General features: G+C 46.5%; 1 protein-coding gene across 5 annotated transcripts in view; it reads left to right on the top strand.

Annotated features, from left to right (window-relative positions):
- Nucleotides 1–27,600, top strand: part of SORBS3 (sorbin and SH3 domain containing 3) — a 349,900-nt gene that overhangs the window by 194,065 nt on the left and 128,235 nt on the right. For 4 of the 5 annotated variants that reach the window (XM_078666296.1, XM_078666292.1, XM_078666293.1 and 1 more), the window contains exons 5-8: nucleotides 13,633–13,696; nucleotides 14,469–14,559; nucleotides 18,705–18,822; nucleotides 19,997–20,050. In XM_078666296.1, the coding sequence (XP_078522422.1) occupies nucleotides 13,633–13,696; nucleotides 14,469–14,559; nucleotides 18,705–18,822; nucleotides 19,997–20,050 (327 nt within the window). The remainder of the gene's footprint in view (nucleotides 1–13,632; nucleotides 13,697–14,468; nucleotides 14,560–18,704; nucleotides 18,823–19,996; nucleotides 20,051–27,600) is intronic. The other variant, XM_078666295.1, reaches the window with a different exon arrangement.

The raw sequence follows: 27,600 nt of genomic DNA, 5'->3' as shown, positions 1-27,600 counted from the left end.
ATTTGCAGCACCTGGGCCGCTCTCCCTGCATGCTCCTCCCCACCAGCGCTGTTTAAAATCCCTCTTCCCTGGCTGTTTGTTGGGACCCTGTTTTGCAGCGCACACGCTGGGATACCGCGTTTGTGGATTAACTGTGTTCTTCAGCCTACTGCTTGCGGAACCCGCTTTGCGGGTCCCGCTTCGTGAGGGAGCCGAACTCGAACCAGCGAGGTTGGACTGCTATTATTATCATCATCCTTCACCTGAGGAAGTGTCTGTGGGTGACTGTGTGTGTGTGGGGCTGCGAGCGAGTGCGGGCGCAGGACTTCAAGTCCCAGGAGCGCCCGCCAGACCCAATTTGCAGCACCTGGGCCGCTCTCCCTGCATGCTCCTCCCCACCAGCGCTGTTTAAAATCCCTCTTCCCTGGCTGTTTGTTGGGACCCTGTTTTGCAGCGCACACGCTGGGATACCGCGTTTGTGGATTAACTGTGTTCTTCAGCCTACTGCTTGCGGAACCTGCTTTGCGGGTCCCGCTTCGTGAGGGAGCCGAACTCGAACCATCGAGGTTGGACTGCTATTATTATCATCATCCTTTACCCGAGGAAGCGTCTGTGGGTGACTGTGTGTGTGGGGCTGCGAGCGAGTGCGGGCGCAGGACTTCAAGTCCCAGGAGCGCCCGCCAGACCCAATTTGCAGCACCTGGGCCGCTCTCCCTGCATGCTCCTCCCCACCAGCGCTGTTTAAAATCCCTCTTCCCTGGCTGTTTGTTGGGACCCTGTTTTGCAGCGCACACGCTGGGATACCGCGTTTGTGGATTAATTGTGTTCTTCAGCCTACTGCTTGCGGAACCCGCTTCGCGGGTCCCGCTTCGTGAGGGAGCCGAACTCGAACCAGCGAGGTTGGACTGCTATTATTATCATCATCCTTCACCCGAGGAAGCGTCTGTGGGTGACTGTGTGTGTGTGTGGGGCTGCGAGCGAGTGCGGGCGCAGGACTTCAAGTCCCAGGAGCGCCCGCCAGACCCAATTTGCAGCACCTGGGCCGCTCTCCCTGCATGCTGCTCCCCACCAGCGCTGTTTAAAATCCCTCTTCCCTGGCTGTTTGTTGGGACCCTGTTTTGCAGCGCACACGCTGGGATACCGCGTTTGTGGATTAACTGTGTTCTTCAGCCTACTGCTTGCGGAACCCGCTTCGCGGGTCCCGCTTCGTGAGGGAGCCGAACTCGAACCAGCGAGGTTGGACTGCTATTATTATCATCATCCTTCACCCGAGGTAGCGTCTGTGGGTGACTGTGTGTGTGGGGCTGTGAGCGAGTGCGGGCGCAGGACTTCAAGTCCCAGGAGCGCCCGCCAGACCCAATTTGCAGCACCTGGGCCGCTCTCCCTGCATGCTCCTCCCCCTCATATTGTTTTGTATAAAGCCACTTACTCAGGCCCGCGGCGCGGGTGCGCGTTCGGGAGCGTCCCGGGAGAAGCCCGGGACAAGGGCGGGCCCTCTGTGGCCCTCAGAGGCCTGAAGAGACTGGACTGGGCATAACCCCTTGATCGATTTTATTTTTCTCGTGTAAGTTTTAAGTAAGTCTACTCTGCTTGTACAGTTATAGTCGGCTGTCTGTTACAAATGTCATCTCCACTTCTAAGTACAGGCATAGCCATGTCGGATAAGGCAGGGGGCATGTCTAATGGAACCCTGGACAAATACTTTACAAAGTCAGTGGGAGACGTCCCCAAGGAAATTACTTTAGCAGAACGACGAGCGGAACGCCGTCGTTCTGTAGAAAGTATGAAGACTAGGCTAGTGCCACAGTCACCTATACCTTCTGCCCCTATTGATCAAGGGAGCCAAAATGGCAATGAAAGTCTACTATTACTGGATAGCCTGCCTTTAGTATTTAGAGATTGTCCGTCTACACCTAGTACTTCCTCTAAGCCAAACACAAATGGCCCCTCGCCCATTAATCACAACAGTACTCCTAAAATAACTAAGGCACTGATCACTTCTGCACCCACGCTCTGCACGAATACACGGAACAGGGCAAAAAGAATTATTCCGCCATTTAGAAATTAAGGCCCACCCCCTACTAAAAAAAGGTGGAAAAGGGGGGAACTCCTACAACAAAAATTGAGCCACTCAGACTTTGGCAAAAAGGCAAAGACCATTACTGGGAGTGATAAGGCCCTAATAGCTGCACCTGAGATCACAAATTTAATGTCCCCACCGTTAGCTACTCTGCATACAGATGGGGAGGCCTGTACTGTTATCCGCCCAGATGCCATTATGTCCCAAGCAGCCCAAAACCCAGTCACATTGGATAGTATTGAATGCTTAATAAGGAGCTATTCTCTAGCAATTATAGAGAGATTGAATAAGGTGGAAGAAAGACTAGGGAAAATGGAGCAGGAACTGGGGAAGAAGGAAGTCCCTACTATATTAGCTGCAAACAACGCTACACAAACTAGTACATTGTCTATCCAACCCATTACATCTGCCCCGATTCCTGCCCTAAATACGAACCCAACCAAAACGAAACCCATTGACAATAAAAATGATAGACAACCTCCTATTCTGCCAAAATCCAAACCTGCCCAGACTCCGGCTGCCTTAGTTAGTAAACCATCAAAGGGCCTAGGCGATACATTACTGAGGAGACCAATAAGGGAAGCAGAAGGCACTAGGCATACGCAGGGGAGATCAAATAGGGCCCCACTTCCAGAACTTCCACCGGAAGCAGTACCTTTTGTTGTAGTCCTTACAGGGGTCCCTGTGCTGGAAGAAAACAAGCGGGAAGGTTATGTCCAACTGAAGAATAAGATCATTCATTGGCTTAGGCTAAATAGGCCAATCTCAAGTAACATCAACGGCGACATTGTACATGTTCGCCGCACCCAGTGGTTGGGCGGTAGACCCAAGGACATTGAGGGCGACGTGGTGGTAGTGAACTTCAGGGACCCCAATGCTGTTCACTTTATATTAAACTGGCCCCCAGGCAATACCAACAATCGTATTATTCCTCGACCACTGACATACTTCTATCCAAGATCAGTGGTTTTTCCATCCCAGTACCATCCCCCTCAATTCACGCAAATACAAGCTCATTCTTCAACCGCACAGGACGCCAGGAACACTTTATATGCGCCATATCCCCTGCTGGTCCCAGATCCCTATGGGTGGAACCTTGTATCAACTAGGTCCAATTTTACTTCCAATAGGAGAATGGACCATTTAAATCCATTCACGCCATTAGAGACCATCAACAGGTACGATATTTTTAATGGCCTAGACGATTGCGATTGACGCCCTGTGAGTGTAGGGAATGATGGAAGTGGAATCAACCCCATTAGTATGGATGGCATTGATGCTGGAGCGGAAGGGATGGGGACTCCTGGGGTTAACCTTTTAACCACCACAATACTCCTAAGTAGCCCGGCTGTAAGTTTAGAAACGGCAGTCCCGAGATCGACTGATAATATCCAGTGACCCATGGGGCGCGACAATCTCCCAGGCCCCATAAGTATACATGGGGATGGCTGCTTGCAACACAACTTGGCCTTAGCGTTATCTCCCAAGGAGTTTGAAGATCTGGGATCCTTGGGTTATCGTCAAGCTCAAGCAATAGGAGTTATCCCAGGGTGTCTAACTGAAGTGAATAGACCAGTGGCCAATATAGTATCGAGGGATGAAAGTGTTAGGGGGGAGTGCGGAAGAGGTCCTAATGCTCCAGGAGCTGTAGAAGAATTGTTGACACGTATGCCAACAACTGAGGCAATAACATTGGTGGCCCAATCCGTGACCCTGGTCGATGTGACTGAGCCTTTAAAGTTAGTCTCCTGGAATATAGCTGGAGTTTCAAAACACCTAAGGGACCCAGAATGGGCAGGATTCATTGATACCAATGATTTCTGTCTGTTACAGGAGACCTGGGCGGTGGTAACACCCCACAGAATAGGGTTTAAATCCTTTGGAATAGGTGCCACCCCATCTAGGAGCGGAAGGCCATCGGGGGGCCTATTAACTTGCGTGAAAGTCAACTTGAGGGTACAGATTGAGGTGGTAGACGCAAACTCCCCTGATATATTAGCGCTAAAGATCACCACATGCGAAGGGAAAGAATTCCACTTAATAAATGTCTACAATAGACCAACATCTCTATCAAAAGAATCACCTACACTAGCCAAATTAGACTCTTTTCTAAGTGGATTGGATGGTAAAGACGATCACGTCATTCTGGCTGGTGATCTAAATTGTAACTACGAACCAGTCCTGGGGCTCAGCGACATTTTTGAAGATGAGGATCAAGCGAATAAAATTCCTGCACTGGAGAACGCCAAACCGGTTAAATGTTCGATTTTGGCAGTCCAAATAACAAAACTATGTGCGGAGTATTGTCTCAGGGCCTGTAATGGACGGCTTCCGTCCGATATCCTGAAAAAAACAACTTTCAGTAGAAATAACTATAGGAGCAATTTAGATTTTGTGATTGTCTCTATTCCTATTTCGCATTGTATCCTGGACCTCGAGGTAAAGAACAGGTTAGAAAGTGATCACTTTCCCCTGAGCCTTTCAATAGAAGCTTCCTTGTTTCAGGGTGCTGTGGGTACAACACCAGCAGTTAACGGCGACAACACTGAGATACATGTCAGTAACAACAGACGAGTCCTCAAATGGCCATTTATATTGGACCATGGCGAGATCTTGGCTGATATATACACACTCTTTGCAGGGTCCTTTGGCTCATTTATAGGTCCCCAAGTCGCAGAGGGAAATCCTATTTATTTTATTTCATTGCACACAAAAAAATTTAACGATTTAAAAATGCTAGTCACTAAAATGCCCAAGAAAAACCAACAAAAGATACAGAATCTGTCCCACAGCAAACCATGGTATGATAGAATCTGTAGGGAATCCAAAAGGGCTCTTATATCAGCTATTAAATCTAAAACTCTATCTGATATAAAAATAGCAAGGAATAACTACAAGTTTGTACAAAAGGTCTCCAGAAAAGCCTGGGAGGAAGAAATATGGGCCGACATGCTGCTGGCTGTCAAAACTAACGATAGCGCAGGTTTTTGGAGGCTAGTAGCCAATGGGAACCATGTAGGGAGAGTGGTCAAGGACGTCCACTTGGACGAGCTAACATGGGTCAACCATTTCACTAACCTCTACAAAAAGTATGAGGATGCCGATGTGGATGTCCCATGCCTTGAACACCCCACTGATTGCCTGGACTTTACACTAGTCGAAACAGAGCTGGCAATTAACCTAGTAAAGACTGGCAAAGCTCCAGGCTTGGATAAGATCCCTGGTGATTTATATAAACATGATCTAACAGTCTGGGCACCATATATAAATTACTTGTGCAACATGTTATCCCTTTGCCTAGATTTCCCCGAAAGTTGGAGGGGGGCTGAAATTGTTTTAATCTTTAAAAAAGGGGATCGGATGGACCCCTCTAATTACCGGCCAATCAGCCTGATGGACATTCTCCAGAAAATTTACTCACGACACATATTAACTCGTGTCAGTGACTGGATGGAGGAGAATGCAATCTTAACAAAATTTCAAGCTGGCTTCCGTTGTAAAGTAAGCACAATCGACCAGATATTTAGATTCTGCTGTCTTTATTGGAAATATGTACACATCAAAAAGGGACATCTATACGTTGCTTTCGTCGATCTGAGAGCAGCGTTTGATTTAGTGCCGCGCAATCTTCTATGGAAAACATTGAATGTTGTAGGATTGCCAAATAGCCTATTGGTCCAGATAAAAGAACTGCACGAAAGGAATTTTGCGAAAATCCGATGGGGCCCAAACGGGGAATTGACCCAAAAAATTCCTATCGAGCGTGGCGTTCGCCAAGGCTGTGTTTTGGCCCCTACACTCTTTTCACTTTTCGTGAACGACATCCCTATACATCTAGAGGGATGCATAAATGATTCACCAAAACTGAATGGAGAAAGGGTAACATCACTATTGTTTGCAGACGACACTATCCTGATTTCCCAAACTAAAAAAGGTCTCCAGGCACTACTCAATTCTTTTAGTGATTATTGTAGCAAGAAAGGTCTGGAGATAAATGGGAATAAGACCAAATGTATGACCCTTAATCCACCAAAAACAGACAAAGGATGTTTAACACTGGACGGTGTTCAACTAGAATCGGTCTCACATTTTTCCTATTTGGGGGTTACTTTAGATTCTAATTTCTCTTGGAGAGCCCAAAGGGAAAAAAGTAAGCTGGCATTCATCCAGAATGTAAAGCCAATCCGTAGGAAACAAAGTTTGAGTACCAGTAAAGCGGTGTCCCCGGTAGTTGAGCTATTTAAATTCAAGGTCCAACCGGCAGCGCTGTATGGCGCAGAAATTTGGGGGCCAGGGTCAAAAGATTCTTTTCGCGTTTTGGACAATAATTTTATGAGGAGTTTGGTAAGGGTCCCAAGAGGCACTCCCCTAGTGCCTCTTGAATTGGATCTAAATGTCAAAAGAACTGACCACTATACCATAATCCGCCCACTGATGCTTTGGGTCCGATTGTGGCAGGTGCCCGAACTGCAGGATTACAGGGATGGCCTAAAAGAAATCATGGAGTATGGTAATTCATTAACTATCCCATGGTTAAAACATGTTAAAACTTGGCTCACTGAAATAGGTTTAAATCACTTCTGGGAGAATCCGGAACATTTACCATCTAATTCAAAATTAATACTAAAAAGGGCATTCTGGAGTTTCATGGTTAACAAGGCAACAAATGTTTCGGCTGCTGGAACCTTGGTAACAAATTTTCTCAGCTTCAAAGATGAGCCACTATTTGAGACCTTTCTTGATGAGATAGAGCCCCCACTTGCCAAAACCTTATTCCTAAAACGCAGGTATGGTAATCTTTTGACCAAAACAACCTTAGCACGATGGTCAAGGAGGCCGAATGCTCCACCCTTGGAGGCTGATTAATTTTGTGCCATGTGTGACTGCAGCCAGATTGAAACTGAGACTCATATGTTTTTTTTCTGCCCCGCTTATGCATCGCCCAGAATAAGATGGATCAAACCACTATGCTTACTGTTAGGTCTGAGATCATGCAACCAGGCCCTAAGAATACTCAAAACTAATACAAACCAAGTAATAATATTTAGTGTCAGTCGATTCTTACACTCAATCTTTTTCCTAAGAAAAAAAAAGGGGCAACAGTTATAAATGAAGTATATCCCTAAAAATAGAATTAGAAGGTGACCTATTAACTAAAGGGGGATATTTGGTATACCCCAAAGGTTGTGCTTAGTTTTGTTTTATTTGTGTAAGATATGTATATCTATTGACGTTTTAAAAATTTTTTTTATACAAAAATGTTTAAATTAATGTAATGAATTGTGCTTTGACTCTTTCATGGCATTTATGCCGAAATAAAGAAATTCGATTTGATTTGATTTGAATACTATTTAACATAAAAAAGTTGTAAACTTTTTTTGAGTTAAATAAACTTTTTTACTTTTCCCTACACTTTACCACAAGTAAAGCCACAGTCATGACAGAGATCCCTAGAGGTAAAATATATAGAACATTAAAAAAGGTTTTTACAATTTATAATAAATTAGCAAAAATATTTGTATGTTAATATGAGTGTAAATTAAATTGCTGCATTTATTTTAAGTTCAGTTTACATTAAAAGAAATACATTCCCACATAATGTAAAACAATTAAATTTTTCATTATACATTATTAATTATTAAAAGTGGTCGATATATGTAATTAAATGTAATTAAATGTAGTTTAATTATAATGTTACATTAATATATTACTGCAAAACAGTTCCTTAAAATATTTTGATTAAATAATAAATATGTTGTATTTTTTATTTTTTTTGCATTAAATTATAATTATTTATCATTTAAACCATATTAGATAATGTAATTTAACGTTATATCCTATGGGGTTTTATTTTGATTTTCTGCTGCTATTTTCTATGGGAGGGTGTTGCAGTATTAGTGGTTGGAAATGTGTGGTGCTAGACTTACTACTGTTTCTTTTTGGTAGTAGTAACCAACAGTAGTAAATGTGATTCCCTCCTCACTTTTTCAGGGGGTTGGCGACATATGCTTACACTTTTGAGTAACTTTAAACCCTGAATCTGTGAACTGCGTAAGTAGTAAACTTACTTAAAAGTGTAAGAATAAATGACATGTGTAAATGGCTCACAGTGTAAGTTACCTGTGTGACTAGCCCTGACTTTTTTGTGGCCAAGTAATTCAGCCAGAACAGCTTTACTATCACGATTTCCCATAATGCCACATTCTTTGGATCAGAGTTTGTATAAACATGGATTGGGTGACTGTCATTTTTTTGTTTGATTCTCTTTATTGGTTTTTAAAGACAGGACAAAATACAGGTACAAAATATGGGTTAGCATTACCACTTAGGTATTTGTCATACATAATTCAACAATATATGCAGAAAGGAATTTATTAGTGCCACATGTTAGTCAAGCAAATGTCTGCAATAGGGTTGTATATGGCATAATAGGCTAGTGTTACCTCAGCTACCTTCGACTCTGGACCTGGGTCGCAGGGTAACAGTGTCCATAACAGGGTCCGCAGCGTAATCAATGCAAAAGGTGAATTATGTCTTGCCATTTAGTGTGAATTCTGGCAATGTAGGGTATACGTAATGGCTGGTAATCGTAGGGAAGCGTGGTGATGGGGAAAGGTAAAGTTTGAACCAGGTTCTCTAACTCTGCCCAACTCTGGTCAGCCCCTCCCATCCCTAGCTCCTTCTTTACGTGCGGCTACTTTGTAGTGTCCTGCACTCTGACGCTGAAGTGGTCTCCTGGGCCCAGGGTACTCGTAAGATAGGGGCTTTACACCTCGCCCTCGGTGCACGCCAATTGCATGTAATCCTGTGACGCCTTGACGAGTGTGCCTGTCTCATTTGTGGTTGCTGAGTGTTCGACATCTACACATTGGTCATTTTGGAAGTCTTCCAATATGGCATCCTAATTGTTAGTGATCAGGATTCTGCAGAGCCCCGGGTGTCTTCCCTGCGCAATGCGGTGCTTTCGGCCTGTGCCCAGGTCAATTGCGAACGGGCCCATGCTATCGCGGGGGAAAGGAGTGGGTGGGTTCTGATAGCTTCCACCTCTTGGTTATTAGGCGTCTGGCTGTCAGTAGCCCCAGGTCAATAAATCGTGTTGTGACCTTGTTCCCTTTTGTTCTGCGGAATAAGTCTAGGATGCATGTTTGGCATGTATGTGCTACCACACGCCCGGTACACATAGTCATTTGGGTGGCTACAAACTGCCTGTTACCGATGAGAGATGGGCAAGCCCGTAGCATGTGAAGGAGGTCTGCGTCTACCAAACGGCATCTAGGGCAGTGGGCATCAGTTTGCATGAAGTATAAGCTCTGTGTATTATCTATTATTGGATGAGACAAAAACGGGTGTTTCTAGGGATGAGGGTTGGACCCCCAGCATGGCAACCCATTCTCGGTCTGTACATGGGCAGCTCTGGTCCGTGTCCCAATGTCGCCGCAGGGGTACAAGAGAGAGCGCAGTGTGATGGTGTAAAGAGCTTCCAAACCATTTTGTAGGGTGTCTGTCTGTGCCCATAACATGTAGATACTGAACGGTGAGATGTGTAGGGGGTTCCCTTGTTATATCTCCTGACATGGATCCCATGGCTGTTATTATTGAGTTGTATAAGAGGAACTGGCCCTGCGGCAGTCTGTTGTCTGCCACAAGGGTGTAGAAGGGTATGAGCGCGCGATCACTAAAGAGGTCACCCAGGATGTGTAATCCTGTCTCCTGCCAAACCGGAAGTTCCTCCCGTGAGGTGGTCCTGTCGCCCCTAGGTCAGTCATGGCTGGTTCAGCGAATCAGTAGTGTGGCTGGGGCGGTGAGGGAAGAAGGGAAGGGGGAGAATTATTTTTTTATTTTAAAAATCACTTACCCCCGCCTCTCTTCAGTCTGTTTCTGGCTTCTGCTTAAACAGGAAGCAAGAGAGGCTCCCCTGAGCCAATCACAGCGCTGCAATGCATCGTTGTGATTGGTCTGAGCACTGTGGTTCGGCGTTCAGATTGGGAATGGAAGCCTAGGCAAGTTCTGCCCAGGCTGTAATGCAGCCGGGGTGCAGAGCATGCTAAGCGCGTATGAATGTTTGGCCGGCACCAGAGGGCAGGTGCGTACGGGGTGGTAAAATGTGTGAAGTGCAGGCTGCGACGAAGGCATCTATAAATGGATTGAGGGACTGTCATTGACTCTCTTTACAACTTGACGGTTTACAAAACTTTGTTCATTTCCAACAGTGACAACCCCCTCACTAGCGCAGTGGAAGAGCTGCACCAGGCATGGGACCATTTACTTCCCTGTTTCTCCATCCAAATTACAACGTTGTGTTCTATGAACCTCCAAGATTCAAAAACGTCACCCCTTATAGAAGGAAGGATGCCCAAAGCAGAAGCTATTAGCACGGTTTTACAGTGTGTCCAAGATTCCTTTTTTGCTGCACCGTGGAGCTAGCAAGGGGAGGGAAACTTGAACTAAGCAAATGAATCAAACAAAGTTAATGGAGACATGATGTTCCAGCTCCTTGGAGACACCTGAGCAGACACTGCCACACTTGACCCAGACTCCCAGGACCTGTTTACTGATCCAAAATTGGTCCCTGTTCTTAAGGTTCACACTGCTATAGAAGGTGGATTGTTGCTACAGGTAGGGAAATCCCTAAAAGTCCAGTTTAAATCTTGAAATCCCGTCACCCCAGAGTTAAGATGTCCATATAAAATGTCAAACTTGGGTCAGCCACCTTAAATCAGTTTGCGTACCTTTTTGCAACATTCATTTGTCAGTAATCCTGCTAAGGATTGTAAGGGCTAAGAATAATTTAGGATAGAACAGGATACTCTCCAGAGCAGTGGTGGGAGTTGAAATATTTACCCCAGGCTGAATTGCTGATGCCTTGAAGCCTGTTTTGAGTTTGCCATGACAACTTCTTTGGGGTAGTAAGTATCCACAGAATTGGATCAGGCTTCCCTCAAGGCAGCCTAGTGAGGAGTTTGTCCAGCGAAAGTGATGGGTCTCTGTGATGTGTGTTCTGTCAAGGGCCTGGAAGCCTGTGTTTTTGTCTGATGTTAGGTACTGCTCTTAAACAAAGACTAGCAACAGCCTTGGATACAGCCTTCCCAAGTGGTAATAAGATACCTTGCCAGCCAGTACCGTAAATGCAGACAAGGATCCTGCTAAAGTACTTAAATCCTTCATCCAAAAGGAAGTTCTACGGGAATTCTAGGGCTTCCAGATGGTTACTGAATCTAATCTCACCGAAAGGGCCAGACTGGCCGTAGTAAGGGTGGGGGCGTGTTTTTGGAGCGGTGAGGGGCGTTTTTAGGTCTAGCCTGGGCAGCGCATGCGCTATTCTGCGAGGCATGTTGTACTCGTATTGATGGACTTGAAACTTCCCCACCCCTCTCCGTCCATCTTTTCAATTGGCTCCTGTTGCTGTCCTTTCCAAATGATTGCTTTTGATTCCTTAAGAGGCGTGTTAGGCGCTCCTTAATAATGCCTTGTCTGCATTTGTAACCTCCCTTGAGGACTGGACTTTTTACTTGTGTGGTTACGCAGTAAGTTTATTTAGTCCGTGAGCACTATTTTCTTTAATTATTTTGTGCTACTACAGACACGACCTTCCTGCAACAGCTTTTAAGAGGTATGCGCGGCTGCCAAAATGAACACAATCTCACTAATGGCCCTGCAGCTCATAGCCCCTTAGCTCCGTCCCAAGCGCTTCTCTTTAGGTTTCAGCACGGCGCCCGCTTTTAGACTGACAACACTGGCGTAACGAAAAGTGAGGGGGCCTGCCTGCACGGTACTTAGAGGGGCCCTATCAGGAGCTCTCCGGCCACAGTGCAGTGCCGAGGGGGCCCCTTGGAGCTCGAGGCCCCCCCCCCGCACCGCGGGGGCTGCGTGGGCCTGTCTTACGCCCCTGCCTGACAACATGGCCGCCCGCTTTGTTTGCCACCAATACACATGAAAATGCAAAAATGTAGGGCATGCACATTCGTATTTCCACTGTCCAGCGCTACAGCACAGCAGGGACATGAGTTAAATGCTTTGCAACACCCAGTTGTGTTGCAAAATCATTCCAGTCTCCCACCACACACCCTCCGTCGTCGAATTTCCTCTCAGCCCCATTGCAGCATGTGTGAGAGAGAGGGTTAGGTTAATGAAAACATGATTTTGCACCATTTTTATCCACATACGGCTGGGTCTTTTTGCAGATTCATATAGCGCGAACTCGACCCGAAGGTATTGAAGCGCTTTACATGAGCACCAGTTACGTTACACAAGAACACATTAATTTTTTTTGTAGGCACGGTGAGATTAAGTGATTAGCCCAGAATCACAGGATGTGGAGTCGACCTCGAGGCTGAAACCTTGGTTTCCATGCTCCAAGGTCGGCAGTCTAGCCGTGAGATCACATCCTCTCCCCTGCAATCAGACAATCAGATCTGGTGGACCTGCTTACCAGGTCTGATTGCAAACTTTGCTCTCTGGTACTTATATTCCTGTTTTAATCTATGCCAATGCACAACTCTGCATACCAACGCGGCAGCCTACCCCCTCCCCCATCCCCCCGTGCATTGTGAAAGTTAGGAGAAAAGAAAACTATAATTATGCACTGCTATAATTAAGACGTTCACGACTAACCTCTTAATTGTAGCAGTGCATAACTATAGTTTTATTTTCTCCTAACTTTCACTGGTTCCATGGCCGTGACAACATCGCAGCCTGCAGGCTGCATGGGGTGCAAATCCAGTTGCACCTTGCTCAATAGGCCTCGGATTTGTGAAAGTTTAAGCGATTGTAAATAACAATGCCTTTAATTTATCTGTTTAAAAAAGCCAACACATAAATAAAAGGCATTGTCATTTACAGTGCCAATAGCTGAAATCCTCACAAATGCGAGAGCTATTGCATTGCAAATACTTGTTGTTCCTGGGGCCTGGTTTTGCAACAGTGCTGCAGTATAAGCCCCCTGTAACAAAAAAACAACAGCAGTGCTTCACGCTAACACCCCCCAGCCCACACACGCCCCCTCCTCTGGGCCGGTCCCACTGAATTGCCAGGGCTGGTCTGTGTTCTCAGTCCAGCCCTGCCCACAGATGCTGCATGGGCTTGATGGTTACAATTCCTTAGCAGTTCATGGACGAACTCTTGACTGCCCCTCATCAAGTTTCTGAAGATCTTGCCTTGCAAACCTTACATGGGGGGACAATTTGGCTTTTAACAGATAATTCTTTTTATCGTAACTAGAAAATATGTTGATGCTTTGATTTGTATCCATTTCTGATTTACAGTTAAACAAATTCTATTCGTATCGCACCACTTATCCCGATCAAACTTTCATTCGATCTATGCAAAAGATTTGACTATTTTGATATATTTACTTTTATCTAGCCCTTATGATTCTTATTGTGTTACTATATTGCCTTGTGCTTGTTGATTCATTCATCCTCCAGCACCTCTGCTAGGGTTGTGCTGTTAGCTCGGCCCACGCCACCTAAAGGGAGAGCCAGTAGTATCTCAAGAAGACCTTGACCCATCTTACTCTGCCAGGGATGTCCTCATGCTAGCAGTTGTCATGACATCTCCTTTTCTGCTCTCCCCAGAGTGTGGACAAGCCTCGCGATTGGTACCGCAGCATGTTTCAGCAAATTCACAAGAAGCTGCCAGGTAAGAGCGGGGTCATCTGGGTACAACTCAAAGCGTCGATACCTTGAGAGTGCCACCCTCTTCCTCATCTGTCCTATTCCTCCTGACACTCACCCTGTGACAGCATCCTCTGCCGCTGGGACTGATCTTATAGTAAGGTCCCTCCCACCCTTCTCCTGGAGTGAATGATACAAAATGGTACTCACCCCATAATTCTGCCCATCTGTGTTCCACCTTGTGTATGGCCAGCCTCAGTTGGAAGGGCCTTGGATGTGGAGGCTCTGGCCACAATGTTTTCTTGATCTTTGCTGATGCTTGGGAGTGTTGAGGCTCCTCTGTGGATGATAGCTTGGGCTTGGTTTATGCTTGGGAAAGTTCAAGCTGACGCTTGGGAATGCTCCGACTCTTCACAGGATATCTGTCTTATCTTGGCCGATGTTGGGAATATTTAAGTTCTTCCCAGAATATCCACTTCAGCTGAGCTGAAGTTTCTTTGAGCTTGGCTGATGTATAAGCTTCAGCTGGTGCAGAGAAATGGCTTGACTCTTGCTGGGAATGCCCGCTTACCTTTGACTGGATGTTGGGCAAAAAAATGCTTGCTGGGATCATCTTCTTGGCTGCTGCAGGTATAGCAAAATGCGGAAACTTTTCCTTTGTGTGCCTTCATAAGATTTCTACCCTGTGGGAATGTTCACGTTTTTCTTAGGATATCTGCCTTTTCGTGTTATTTGTCTAGAAATGTCAAAACACTCTTTGTTATAGCTGATTACCGCTTCCTTTCTCTTTATCTCAGAGTCGCAGTATCTTGGCTTGCTCCTGAATGATGCTACTGACATGGAGCCATCTGACTGGAGCAACAAGGTCTCCACAGCCTTCCAGGATCTGTGAGTAACCACACACACAATGTTTAGCAGAACACATTGGGGAATGGGGGACCAGGGTATCTCTCAGTAACAGTAGGGGCAGTAAGGAACCTTTGACCAACAAATATGCTGGACTAGGGGGGGCAGTGATGAGGTAAAAAGTAAATCTGAGATTACTTTATGCACCCAAAGCATGATGGAAACAACTATTGACAAAACCAATAGGTCTGGTATTGGCAGTCAACTTTAGGCTTTACTAATGTTTGTGAATTGTTTTTGCAACTCCATGCAAGGGGCTACTTTTGTGTGGAACTGTACCTTTTGCAAGAGCAGAATGCTGTCACTCACACAGAGATAGGTCAATGGCTGAAGTGGGATAACCCTGTGCCCAGTGCTCTGGTAGGTAGAGCAAAAATATGAATGGCACACCAATGGTTGAAGAAAGAGACTTAGGGATGAGAGAAAACAAATAAGAGAATAGTTAGAGAAATTGATGGAAGCGGTTAAGACACTGAGGCACATGTTACTGATCAGGGGTAGAGAAACCAAGTATGGAGTTAAATAGACTGAGGAGAGTATTAAGGAAACTGGGGAGAGTCAAAGACACTAAGGGCCTCATTACGATAAACAGTCGGAAAGCATTCTGACTGACTCCTTGTCAGAATCGTTACCGACCGACTCGGGTTCAGGGAGTCTGACCGACCAACTACGATGTTTCCGAACACCATTTGGTCGGACTCTGATTGACTTCAATGTTAGCCTGTGTTCCGACCGAAAACACAGGCTCCCATTGAAGAAAGGGGTGGTTGCGGAAAACCTTGCACCCTGTGGCGGGTACCTCATAGTGCCTGCCACACTATGTATGGTTGTAATGAGGGGTCCCATGGGTACCCCCACGGGCCCCAACCGGAGGCCTCCGGGTGAAGGTGGGCCTGCTACAGGCCCCCTAAGTCGGTTTCCGACAGTCAATCCATGTCAGACAAACCGCGCCGGAAAAGCTTTCCGAATTCAACATCGTAATACGTTGGTCGGAAACGTGGTCTATAGACCTGTACGATTCGCTCCAACCGACTTGAATTCTCCGAATGCCAATTGAAACCAAGTCGGAAAGACCAAACGGTTAAATTACATCATAATCAGTGGGTCAGAAAGGTTTCTGAGTCAGTCGGAAACATGGGTTCCGACACGGATTCAGACAAATCAAATGCTGTTCGGCGCCTTTGCGACCCACAACGTAATGAGACCCTTAGGCATGTAATACGGACATGGGGGTAAGAGATACAAAGTAGAGTTTGCAATACTGGGGGAAGAGTTGATGAGATCATAAAGAAAGAAATGCAGAGATTATGTAGAAGACTTAAAGTTCCAGAGGGGAGAGTTAAGGTAATAGTTAAAAATACTGAGGGGAAGCTAAAGGAACCAATAGGAATGCCTATGAAGACTGAGTGTGGTAGGGGTGCTAAGCATACAGAGGAGAAGAGTTAGAGCATGATAGAGAGGTAACTTGATTTATGGGTAGAGTTAAGGTAGTTGAGGGAGAGATGTAAAGAGACTGAAGGAGTTAAAATTAGAAAATGAAATTGAAGGCGGGGTAAATATTGAAAGGGAGAAGTGAAAGGGACAGGGGGCAGTCTCAGAGGGTATTCAAAACATGTGTCTGAATGACACAGAGGCAGACTAAGGGCACGATTCCGAGTTTGGCGGTGCGGCACTGGGTCCACCCAGCTCCCGCACCACCAAATCCGTGTTGAGGCTGCCCGCCAGATTATGAGTTTCCTCCTGTCTGGTGGCTTTTTTGGGGCGTTCTCACGGGGAGGCCTCTAAAAACGGGCACCTCAGCAGGAACGCCAAAAACAGTTTGTGCAAAGTCCATGCTGTGCAGGAACTGGTGTGCATGCAGACAGGGGGCACATGTTGTGCTCCCCTGTGTGCATCCACAGGGAGCAGAGGCACCAGTGTGCTCCGTAGAGCCCCTTTGTTTCCTCTCCACCAGGGTTTACATGGGTGAGGAACCCCCATGAAAACCCTGGCGGAGAGGAAACTCCTAATATGCTTGGCGGGACCAAGGTGGTCCTGCCAGGCATATGAATGCCTCTACACCACAGCAACACGGCCAGGGAACGACGGTTCCTTGGCTTCTGCCATAGGTCTTACTGCCCATCTCGTAATAGAGCGGTGGGAAGACCGCCACCGCTGCGCCTCTGTGAGTCTGGCAGTCCATGGACCGCCAGAGTCTTAATCAGCCCCTAAGTGAGATGGGATTAAGTTGTCTGAGACTTCTACAGACGGAGTTGATGGGTACAGAGTGAGACGGTGCACACAGAGGAATAAATAGAGGGTAGATTGATATTGGGAAGACAGAGTGAGGTAGACCCAGGTCGAGTGAGACCCCCATTTGGAGAGAAAACATGTTAAATGAAGTAAGAAAGAGATAGTGTGAGACAGGCACAGGATAAGCAAGAATTTAGAACTGGATGAGCTGGAAAGAGACAAGCTAGACAGACTGACAGATCGTGTTCTAGAAACAGACTGGGTGAGTGGGAGAAAAGCTGACAGAGATATAGTGAATTATGTGAGGCAGACTAAGTGAGATATGAACAGTTTTAGATGAGAACACAGTGAGACAGAATGACTCAAGGCCAAACAGACTATGAAAAGAACAGAATTCTACCCGGATAGAGAGAAAGACGCCCTGAGCGAGGCAGGAGCAGCATGAGTGGGATGTGAACAGTTAGTATGATGGAAACCTAAAGGTAGTGTGTGGACGCTTGTAAAAGACTCAGACCCTGGCAAGCGCTTGGGGCCGCATTCCTGCCTTTTGTTGCCACTCCAGACAGAAAGCGGCAATATATAAATCCGCCTTGGTCCTGCTCCAGTTGGAACAGTTCAAGTCTGCTCTGAAAGGGAACACAAGCAGCCCATGCCAGTTTCATCCTATTGAGGCCTCCTCAGCGAGGTTCAGCTTGTTTCCTGTGGCACAGCGAGTGCAGGGCCCATTCCCATGCCACTTAGAGCATCACAGTGAGGAAAACACAGAGTGGATGGGTGGAAGTTTCACAACATTTTATTTTTTATTTATAAAGTTTTATATAGTGCGAACCTGACCCGTGAGGGTGTAAAGTCCCAGGCAGTAGCAATCACTAGTGCTGCATTCCAGTCCATCATTTTTCACCCACCGTGCCTCCTCAGACAGAGGCTCCACAAGTAACCCCAGACCTGTTTCGGGCCAGTTAGGCCTCATCAGTGAGGTATGTCTTAAAACCCGTAGAAAGTGGAGAAGACAGGAGCAGAATGAGTTAGACAGCAGTAGATGGATTAAGATGGGGACCAACTGGATGAAAATGAGACAGACCCAGATGGAAGAGAAGAGACGGAGTGAGACAGTGGCATATTAATTATGAATGGGGTAGTGGAGTATGGCCTGATGAAGTGAAGCAGGGAGAGAGAGGACCAACATACTGGAAAGTGTTAGATTTGGAGAGACAGAGTCCGATTTAGACAGTTCGACTGAGATTGAGATAAACAAGTGTGTGACACCGAGAGGGGCCCTGTGATAGCAGGGGCTGACGGAGACAGGGCGAGAGTCCGCGTGAGAAGGACAGACGTGTAGAGGCATGGCTGGACAGATGGAGACCGGTCCAGAGGAAATCAGACAGCAGTAATCAAAGAGAGGGAAGGACAGACTGATGGACTGTGTGATGCGGGACACTCTAAATTAGACCAGGAGAGACTGAGCGAGACAGAGGCATAGCCAGGTGGGGTGAGACCGAGACTAAATGGATGATAAAGAAGAGATAGTGTGTGTGAGATGTAGGCTGGGTGAAAGTGGGCAGCTCAACTGAGAAAAGGACAGTCTCATTGAGTCAGAAACAGATTGAGGCTGATGGGGACTGGCTTAATGATAGAAACCCGTCTCAGTAAGACGCAGAAAGATTGGCTACATTCATAAAGCAATAATCACACCTCAGTGGAAGCTCATTGGCAGTGATGCCCCCAGTGAGTAAGAGAGTGCGAGTTGGCCCTGCAGCCCCGAGCTGTGCTGCTGGGAGCGCCTGTCGGCAGGGCTCGTGCCTTTGCAGACAAGTTCAGATCTGCTGGAAGAACATCCAGAGCTGTTGTCAGGACAACCGTTAAAATGCGTGAATTCACCTTTTGTGTCTGTGCAGCAGGCTGGCCGAGGAGGGGGCGCCGAGACAGGAACATTCACCCGCTGCTCCCTGGACGCCCGGGGGCACATACCAGGGCAGTACCGGAAGAACACCTGCGAGCAGCCACCCGAACCAGGTACGGGGACCAGGACTCAGGGACACCGAGGGAAAGGCCTCGGGGACCAGTGTGTGTGCGATCTGGGTGCTGGGCTGCATATGACCCAGAGATGGATATGTAGGTGACATAGGAGTTGGTCTATATTTTATCGTGGGAGTTAGGCAGTATGTAACACTGGCGACCGGTCTATATGTGTCCAACATGGCCACTGGAATTATACGGCAGGGGAGGACCAAATTATGCGGCTAAGTTGACTAATTATGTGGCAAAAAAGGCATACTATGGAGTATTATGTGGTACATTTTGTGATAGTATTACGTCAGTATGTTGTCATTTTTACACAAGTTAAAGGTCTGGGCAAAGGTTTCACCTCATCGGTGTGTACCCTGAAAATCGAAGATCCCACAATATCGGTGGGACAAAAAGTCGAAACAAAATCATGTCAGTATATATTTTCTATACCTGACTCTACATATATGCACCTACACGGTACATATATCTACAAGGTATGTGGGTGTGGAGTTAGGAATAGTAAATTTATACTTCCCTGTACGCACTTACCTTTTGATATTTTTTCCCTCGATATCCTTCTATCTCAATGTTGTTTGTGCCAATATTCTGTGGTACAACCGCCTCATTAATACTAGTCTAACACCCAAATGCAGGAATATGTAACAGAAAGGGTACAGTCAGCCTTTGCAGTGGGCCTTCCACTGCGCTGCATCAAGTGTCACTGCATTTTTTTAAACTTTTGATCCATTTGACCTAGAAACTAATTATTTTATACACATCTGCAGATTATGCCGCAGATGATGTGTTATGTATCAAATGCAGCAAATCCATAATTATGAGGGAAATGTTGCTGTCGCAAATTAGCATAATTCCAATGGCCCTGACGATTTTTTCTGTGACTCTTGGAAATCCTCTGTAAGATATGATGTGCACCAATCTCTATTTCATCAGAGTAAGGTGCTCGTCTGTATGAACCAAGAAAATGTCGGTGTGCGGTCCTGTGCATCGACGTGTATGTCATGCCAGGACTTTGCATATGCTCCAGTACCAGTGTGTGACGTGAGGGAACTTGTCTATGCGATGTAGTTGATTGTGAGCATGGGATGTGATCTTGTGGGTGGGATTGTTTTATGCAGTTTGTTCACCCACATTTACCTCGCAGTTCTGTCTTAATTTGCAGCTTTCAAGCGCCCATTCAGACCACACGCGGGAGCGGCACTCCCAGCCCATTGAGGTAAGAACCCACCGGTGCCAGGAGGGATTGCAGGATGTGCAGCACTCAGGCCGTCAAACCGTTACCCCAAGTCGCCCTTCATCTAAGACTTTCTGGCACATTCAGTATACCCATGTATGGCTAACACTGACCCAACATGGCCTCCAGCCAAGGACAAATCGCCCCGAGAGTCTCTAAGCCCTGTTCTAATTCTTTTACTGCATTGGTCTCCGCCATTGCTGCATGAGGCTTTTCCATGTGTATTTATTTTCCAATGTTACTCCTGATCCCCGATCCCCTATCTCTGGTGCTGTAGTTCCTTTCCCTGCACAATGCCGCCTCTTACACTGTTCATTCCATTGGGGAATCACAAAACCTCGCTAACACACCCCTCTTCAGACCTTTGCTGAAGCACACACGTCTTGAGGTTGTTGGAGTCTGTGTTAGCCGTCCCTGGACTGTCTCCAGTCTGTGTCTGTTCTCATGGAGAAGTGGGATCCAGAAATGTGCAGATGTGAACATAATGCTCCAGAGATGGGCCTGGACTGGAAAAAACATCCAGATGTGGCCTCCATAAATCAACCCCATGCTCCAGTCACCCTTCCTTCTTCTCCCTACCCCTCTTTCTCCTCATTATATCCCCCACCCCCTTTGTCCTTGATCACCCCTCCCAGCCTTTCTACAGTTCATCTTTTTATCTCTTCTTTCATTTCTTCATTTCTTTCATTTGACGTTCCTTCCTTTAGTCATTCTCTTTCATGCTACTCTTTTCACTCTCTCTCCCTTTCTTTTTTCTTGCTTCTATTCATCCTTTTCTAGTTTAATTAATTTATTTCCTTTCCCCACTTATTTTTATCTCTCCCCTCCTTACATTTTATATATTTCCTTTCTCACACCCTTACTCTCCATTTACCTTTTATTTATAATTACTACTTTCATAATTTCTCTCTCTCCCTGTGCGACCTAGTTAACCTCCTCTTACACCCCAGGCCGCTCACTCCATCATGGTATTCTTTGTAGAGTTATTTACAAGTTCCTCTTGAAGAGGAGAGGCGGCCATTAAGAACATCTCACAAGTTTAGCGTGAGGCAGACCTGTTAGGAGGCTGCAGCTGAGAGAGCGGGTACTTAACAAGGCTACTGCCTCCAAGTGTGAAAACGCCCTGTTTGTGTGGGGCTGTGTTATGCAACTGGATGTACAGAGCTTTTCATGGAAAAATAAATTGAGGGATTAAAAGTTTTATCCAGTAGTTGGTACATGTCGTGATCAGCACCAGATACGTGTTATGCTGTGTTGATCTGTACAGCGCTCTAATCATCCGAGAGGGTATCCATGCGCTTGGGCGGGTGTGTGGTTCCCAAGGTGCTTATACGAAGAGCCAGGTCTTCAGCTGCTTGCAGAACTCAAGAAGTGAGGAGGAGGCGCTGATGTGTTCGAGGGAGGTCGTTCCATGTCTTGGGTGCGATGTGGGAGAAAGAGCAACTAAGCAGCAGGACAAGAACGTGAAAGTTTTTGGGCGCTGGCGTTTTCCAAGAACTTTTGACTTCACTAAAATTATATATATATATATATAATATAAATGCGTATAGAGGCTTTCAGCCAACCCTCTTCATTCATTGGTCTGCTGGTGTGTCATTCACATTTTTCTTCCACCCGCTACAGCATGGGGCATTAGGTCATCCCACTTCAGCCATTGGCTAACTACAAAGTGAGTGACACTCTCACCAAAAGTACACCCACACAACAAGTAGTTGCCTTCAGTACCAGAGATTACAATGGCAATGTGCGCATTTTGAGATCAAAGAATTATTTTTGCTTTTAGCCAATATATATATACATATTTAAACCCTTCGATGCTCGTGACGGAACCCAGCCGTCATGAGCCACAGGTGGCCTGTGCGCATAACGGCTGGGTTCCGTCACAACCCCTTCTGCAATTGAAATGTCCAGCATGGGCTGGAATTCCTGCCGCAGGCAAGGTGTTAAATTGGCGAGAGCTTGACACATTCCTCCTACAATAACTTTGTAAATAAAATGGTAACACACCAGGCATTCACAAAGCCAAACGGCGGACAGCATGTTTTGCTGTTGGAACCTCTGTGTTTGCACTGCACTGATTTCTTGCAGAGAAAGTAGCAGAATCTGGGATATATATACATATTTAAACCCTTCGATGCTCGTGACGGAACCCAGCCGTCATGAGCCACAGGTGGCCTGTGCGCATAACGGCTGGGTTCCGTCACAACCCCTTCTGCAATTGAAATGTCCAGCATGGGCTGGAATTCCTGCCGCAGGCAAGGTGTTAAATTGGCGAGAGCTTGACACATTCCTCCTACAATAACTTTGTAAATAAAATGGTAACACACCAGGCATTCACAAAGCCAAACGGCGGACAGCATGTTTTGCTGTTGGAACCTCTGTGTTTGCACTGCACTGATTCTCTTGCAGAGAAAGTAGCAGAATCTGGGATTTATTAATCTCCCAAATCCAAAAAAGTGAGAGGAGTGCTTGCTTGTCCAGAGCTGTGGTACCTTAGTACAGATCCTACCAGGCCACTAGAAGCCTACAGCTAAAGCAAAGAGCCCACCCAGGAGGTTCCCCACCTTATCTCAGCCAAAAGACTCTGCCTGCTAGAGCTCGTATTAAAGAACCCGAATCAAAATAAAGAACATAGTAGTTTGATTATCTCACTTCAGTATTTCAACCCACAATTGTATTTTAACCCTTTAAAACCTGAAATGCGTGTTTTATCATTGCACAACCTGAAGGAGAGAGGTGAGAGGAGCATTGTGTTTTAGCACTCATATGTGAGTTGAGTTTTTCTATTTCTGAGCAATTTTAATTGCTTAGTTAAAGTAGGAGAATATTTTATGTTATTTTGAGTAATTTTAATGCTTTAGATTTTCATCCATTTTTATAAAAGCATGATCTTTTGTCTACGATTTCTTCCCTATTCTGTCCTTACCTCTTAGCGGCATGTACGTAATACTTCAGCCTTGGTTTAGATCTTGGAAGACACACATCAAGTATATTTTTCTCCCTCATGATACATGTATGTAGATTGTATTGGCTTCTACTCATCACTTTTACATGTAGAAGCAAATCAACTTCTGATAGATACATCTGCCGTGTGGATTCCTCACCTTGTGAATATCCCCTTGCGTCAGCAACATTCGGAAATTCTTTTTGTAGCTTCGCGCCGACGTGGATCCGGACGTCACAGAGGCACGGCATCGCACGCGACCTCGCTGACGTCACCGGCGCCTATAACAGGCCCACGCCGGCGTGATGACATCAGTTCCCTTTTTTCCGCGTCGTCGACGCTAACGGTTTTCAGGGATCGTGTAGTAGCTTACAGTAACTTTGTTACTATTTCTTCGTATTTGTGTCTTTCTTATATTCTCTTCGAGATGTCGTCGAAGAAGACGGGATTTAAAGTCTGCGGTGAATGTGGCAAGACCATGTCAATCACCGACCCCCACGAATGCTGTGTATGGTGTTTGAGTTCGGACCACGATGTCGAGGACTGTTCCTGCTGTAAGAAGATGACTCCAAAAGCCTTAAGAGAGAGGGAGACAAAGCTCCTTATGGCGAAACTCAAGAGCAAAAAAGCTAAGAAGTCGTCAAAATCTCGATCTCGTCGGTCGAGGTCGAGGTCTCGTTCGAGGTCACACTCGGAGTCATCCTCAGCACACGCTTCGAAGTCATCGAAGAAGAAACACAGAAGGAAGTCCCATGAGTCACGTCATCACTCTGGGAAGGACTCTAGCTCGAAACCGAAGTCCCAGATCAAGCTCGTGTGTAAAGAAGTGGAGGTTTCGGAGTCGGAACATGAAGAGGCTGTGCATCCAGTTTCACCCGAGCCTCAGGAACAGGTCCAATCTCCGATTCCATCAAATCCTTCTGGTCAGGAGGATGAAGGTGAGGAGCAGGGGGCTGGTGGAGCCGAAGTTCCGGCACCCGATGGTTCATCGACTCCGGCTCCGGCGCCCGAAGAAGAGGTCGACGTCGTATCGACTCCGCCTCCCCGGGAACATCCGAGAGGTCCGTATCCTGAGTTTCCGACTCCAGGTCAGGATCCTTCCCAGTTCCTAAACGCCATGTATGGTGTATATTCAAGAGCAATGTTCCCGTCTGGTGCACCTGTTGGTCCCACGGGTCCTATGGCCTTTAACCTAGGGGTTCCGCAGGCTTATGCCCCTGCACCCTTCATGCCCTTTATGCCGGCTCTACCGCCGCATTGGCATTTTCCGACACCACCGGTGTCGTCGACGCCGAAGCGCACGACGCCGGCTCCATCGACGCCGATCCCATCGACGCCGATACCCGTGACTCCGAGGCAGGATTCTGTCCGACCTCGTGTCGAGAAGCCTCGTCCGACGTCAGGTTCGACGCCGGCAGCGACCCCGTCGGAGTCGATTCCGAATCCTTTAACTTCGATTGTGAAAGAAAGGTCTCGGAGAAAGGCCCAGAGACTTTTAGAAGAGGAAAAATATGGGTATTCTGACACTGAGGAAGGAGAATTACAGGATTCTGAGGATCCATTTGATGAGTTGGGTGAAGCCAGTGGTCTTGAACTGTCACCTGAATGGGAGTTGGCTTCTGTATCGAATGCTCCATCTAAGTATGTGGTGCCTTACCACACTGTGATTAAGAAGGCAGCAAGTTTACTAAATATAACTCTGCCTACAGCTGATTATAAACCCAATATTTTAACTGAGGTACTTCATTCACCCTCATCTGTGATCGAGCCTATGTTACCATTCAACGAGGCGTTGTCTGAACCTGTCTATGAGGTCTGGAAGAAACCCTTGTCTGCTCCAGCGGTTTCTAGAACGGTGGCGAGAAGATATAGAGCTGCACCGGATGACCCTGCATTTTTAACAACGCATCCTCTTCCTGAGAGTTTGGTAGTGCAGGCTGCCTGTTCTAAAAAATCTGCTGGGGCATTTCCACAGGTTCCTGGAGACAAGGAATCCAGGAAACAGGACCAAAATGCTAAAAAGGTTTTTTCATCAGCCAGCATGGCATTGAAATCAACCAATGCTACGTGTTTGATGGGGAGATATATCCATGCTTTGATGGACTCTGTCAAACAACTCATTCCAAAGGTTCCTGAGGATGACAGGAAGGATTTTCAAGAAGTAATCTCGGACACCCAAGCAGCTGCGAGACAGGTCATCCAGAGTGGTTTGGACACTGCAGACTCGGTGGCAAGAGTCATGGGTTCCTCTGTGGCTACTAGGAGAGCTGCTTGGCTCAAATCTTCAGAGTTTTCTGCTGATGTCCAGTCTGCTTTAATGGACTTACCCTTTGATGGTTCAGGTCTGTTTGGAAAGAAAGCTGATACTGCCTTGGAACGTTTTAAGGACAGTAGGGCCACTGCAAAATCTTTAGGCCTTCAATCCAGAGGTACTACCGGAAGACGCTTCAGAGGATTTTGTGGAAAAGTAAATTTTGCCATGTTCTGTGTCCCTACGTGTCCCCCATCTTATGTTATGTGTGCATGATTAATATGCATGTGTATCCTCCATGTTCGACTAAAGACGCAATTACAGTTGTGTCCATCTCTAGTATGCCAGTTTCCAGTTCTCGTGAAAGCTACGAGTATTAGGCCTATGTAAAGCTACGTTGCCATGTTTCTCAGTGTGCACGTTATTTCATTGAAAAGTCCCCGTTTCTAGGCCTCAAAAGGGCCTGGACACCAGATTCAGCTCCTGTCTCCTGAGCCCTCGCTGAGGAGCGATACAGCCCCCACCTGTATCCTCGACCCTTCACTTACTTCCTGCCTCACAGTGCCCGGCTCAGCCTGGCTCTGCCTACGAGTCTGCCAAGAATATGTTATGATTCTAGTTATCAGTTCAGCCCTCCTTCTCTGCATTCCTAAACTACTGAATCGCATCAATAGTTTCCGTCACGGTCTAGCCTTTACGTCTCCATGTAAGAGAAATACTGTATTAATGGTCATGTAATATTCCTCAACACGCACTACATGTAGAATAATGCATGCACCAGTCTTAGAGTCTGTTAGCCTCTCCCCTCCTGACTCTTAGTTTATATCAACATGTTCTCTAAACTTCAGATACTAGATATTGTTTAGGCACATGTCGCCCTGACTCTCCAGACTTCAGTCTCTACTCCTAGCACAGAGTTCATAGCCCCCAGCTTCTCCTAGTAACACGTCATTGTCAGTTTGCGCGCACCATTAGGTTAGAGGTCCCGGCTCCTTAGGTAGCCCCCTCCATGTTTCCGCCCCATTTATGACATATTCTGTTACGTCTACATCACATGTCTATGTATACGCCTCCTGTTACACCCACTTTCACCCTTATCTTTCGCGACTGCTATTGACCACACCCACTGCTCCGCCTATTGTATGTATTGCAATTGCAACTGTTTTAGTATATATGCTTGTGTACTGTTATTAAATGTTAGCGCGCTCATCCCAGATCCAGCCCCGGCAGCTGCCGGGCCCTGCCATCCTATTCCTGTGCAGGTTGTCCTGTTCCTGTCCTTTATGCTGTATTAAACCTGCAAACTCCTACTACCTCGAATCTTGACTCTTATTTATTGAGCTATCTGTTATTGCTATGTCCAGTAAAACCTAGATCCGGTATTATTTATTTATATACCACATAATGGCGCCCGAACAGGGACTTGCCCTTTCCCCACGCGCCGGTGAAGCCACGCCGGCCCCCTGACCCTCTGCAGCCGTGACGGAACCATACCGTGCACGTGCAGATATTTCTGCTTCAAGTATCCCTCAGGCCCACGGAGGAGACGGAGGTGGCGGTCCAGCATCCAGACGAGGCGGTGGAGGAACGCGGCGAGTCCCGACCAGAGCCCAAGCCGAGAGTCCAAGGTCCGAGGTATCCGGAGGCCCACCCGTAACTGAAGTCCGAAGTTCGTCCGTCCGGCGTCGAAGCAGTCCAGTCCAGTCCGAGGCCTTCCGTTCTTGCTGCCCGGTGAGTACCGTTGCTGGGGTAGTATCTAGACAGGGTCAATCTAATTGTCTCTGGTCCGTGGGGTTTTGGTGGTACACAGATCCCAAAACGAAGTGTCCACTTCGGTGGATGCGGGTCCTGACGTGTCTCTTTATGAGACCGGTAAGTTTCGTACTGTTTCAGCAGTACATCTAGTCTCTGTTCTAGTCAGTTCTGTTCTCGAGAAATTCATGTATTCTGTTTTCCGTATTCCAGGTAGTATTCTGTTCGAACTGTTATTTTAAATGTTCTTCATGTATTTTAATGTCGTGGTATGAGAGTGGTGTAATTATCGTGTTCATTGTGTATTGTATTGTGTCCAGATTACAGTTCAGTCATGCCGTTATTTTCCAGACTACGTCAGTTAAGAACTAGAAAAGGTCTGTTAGAAGCAGCAGTTCCTGTCCCGCCTAGGGACAGTCCAGGTCATTTTATGTATCAGAAGCATGGCATAAGTGCCATATTATATCTAGATTTATGGGTGGAGTATACCAAACAGTTAGAAGAAAAGTATAGATGGCCCGTATCGGGTACATGGGATGCCGAGTGCATCATGCGAGTAGAAGAAGCATTATGGAAAAAGAAAGC

This window comes from Lissotriton helveticus, chromosome 11, assembly GCF_964261635.1.
Source record: "Lissotriton helveticus chromosome 11, aLisHel1.1, whole genome shotgun sequence".
In the NCBI taxonomy this organism is placed as follows: domain Eukaryota; kingdom Metazoa; phylum Chordata; class Amphibia; order Caudata; family Salamandridae; genus Lissotriton; species Lissotriton helveticus.
Note: the sequence above shows the minus strand (reverse complement) of the source record. Positions and strands in the feature narration are given on the sequence as shown.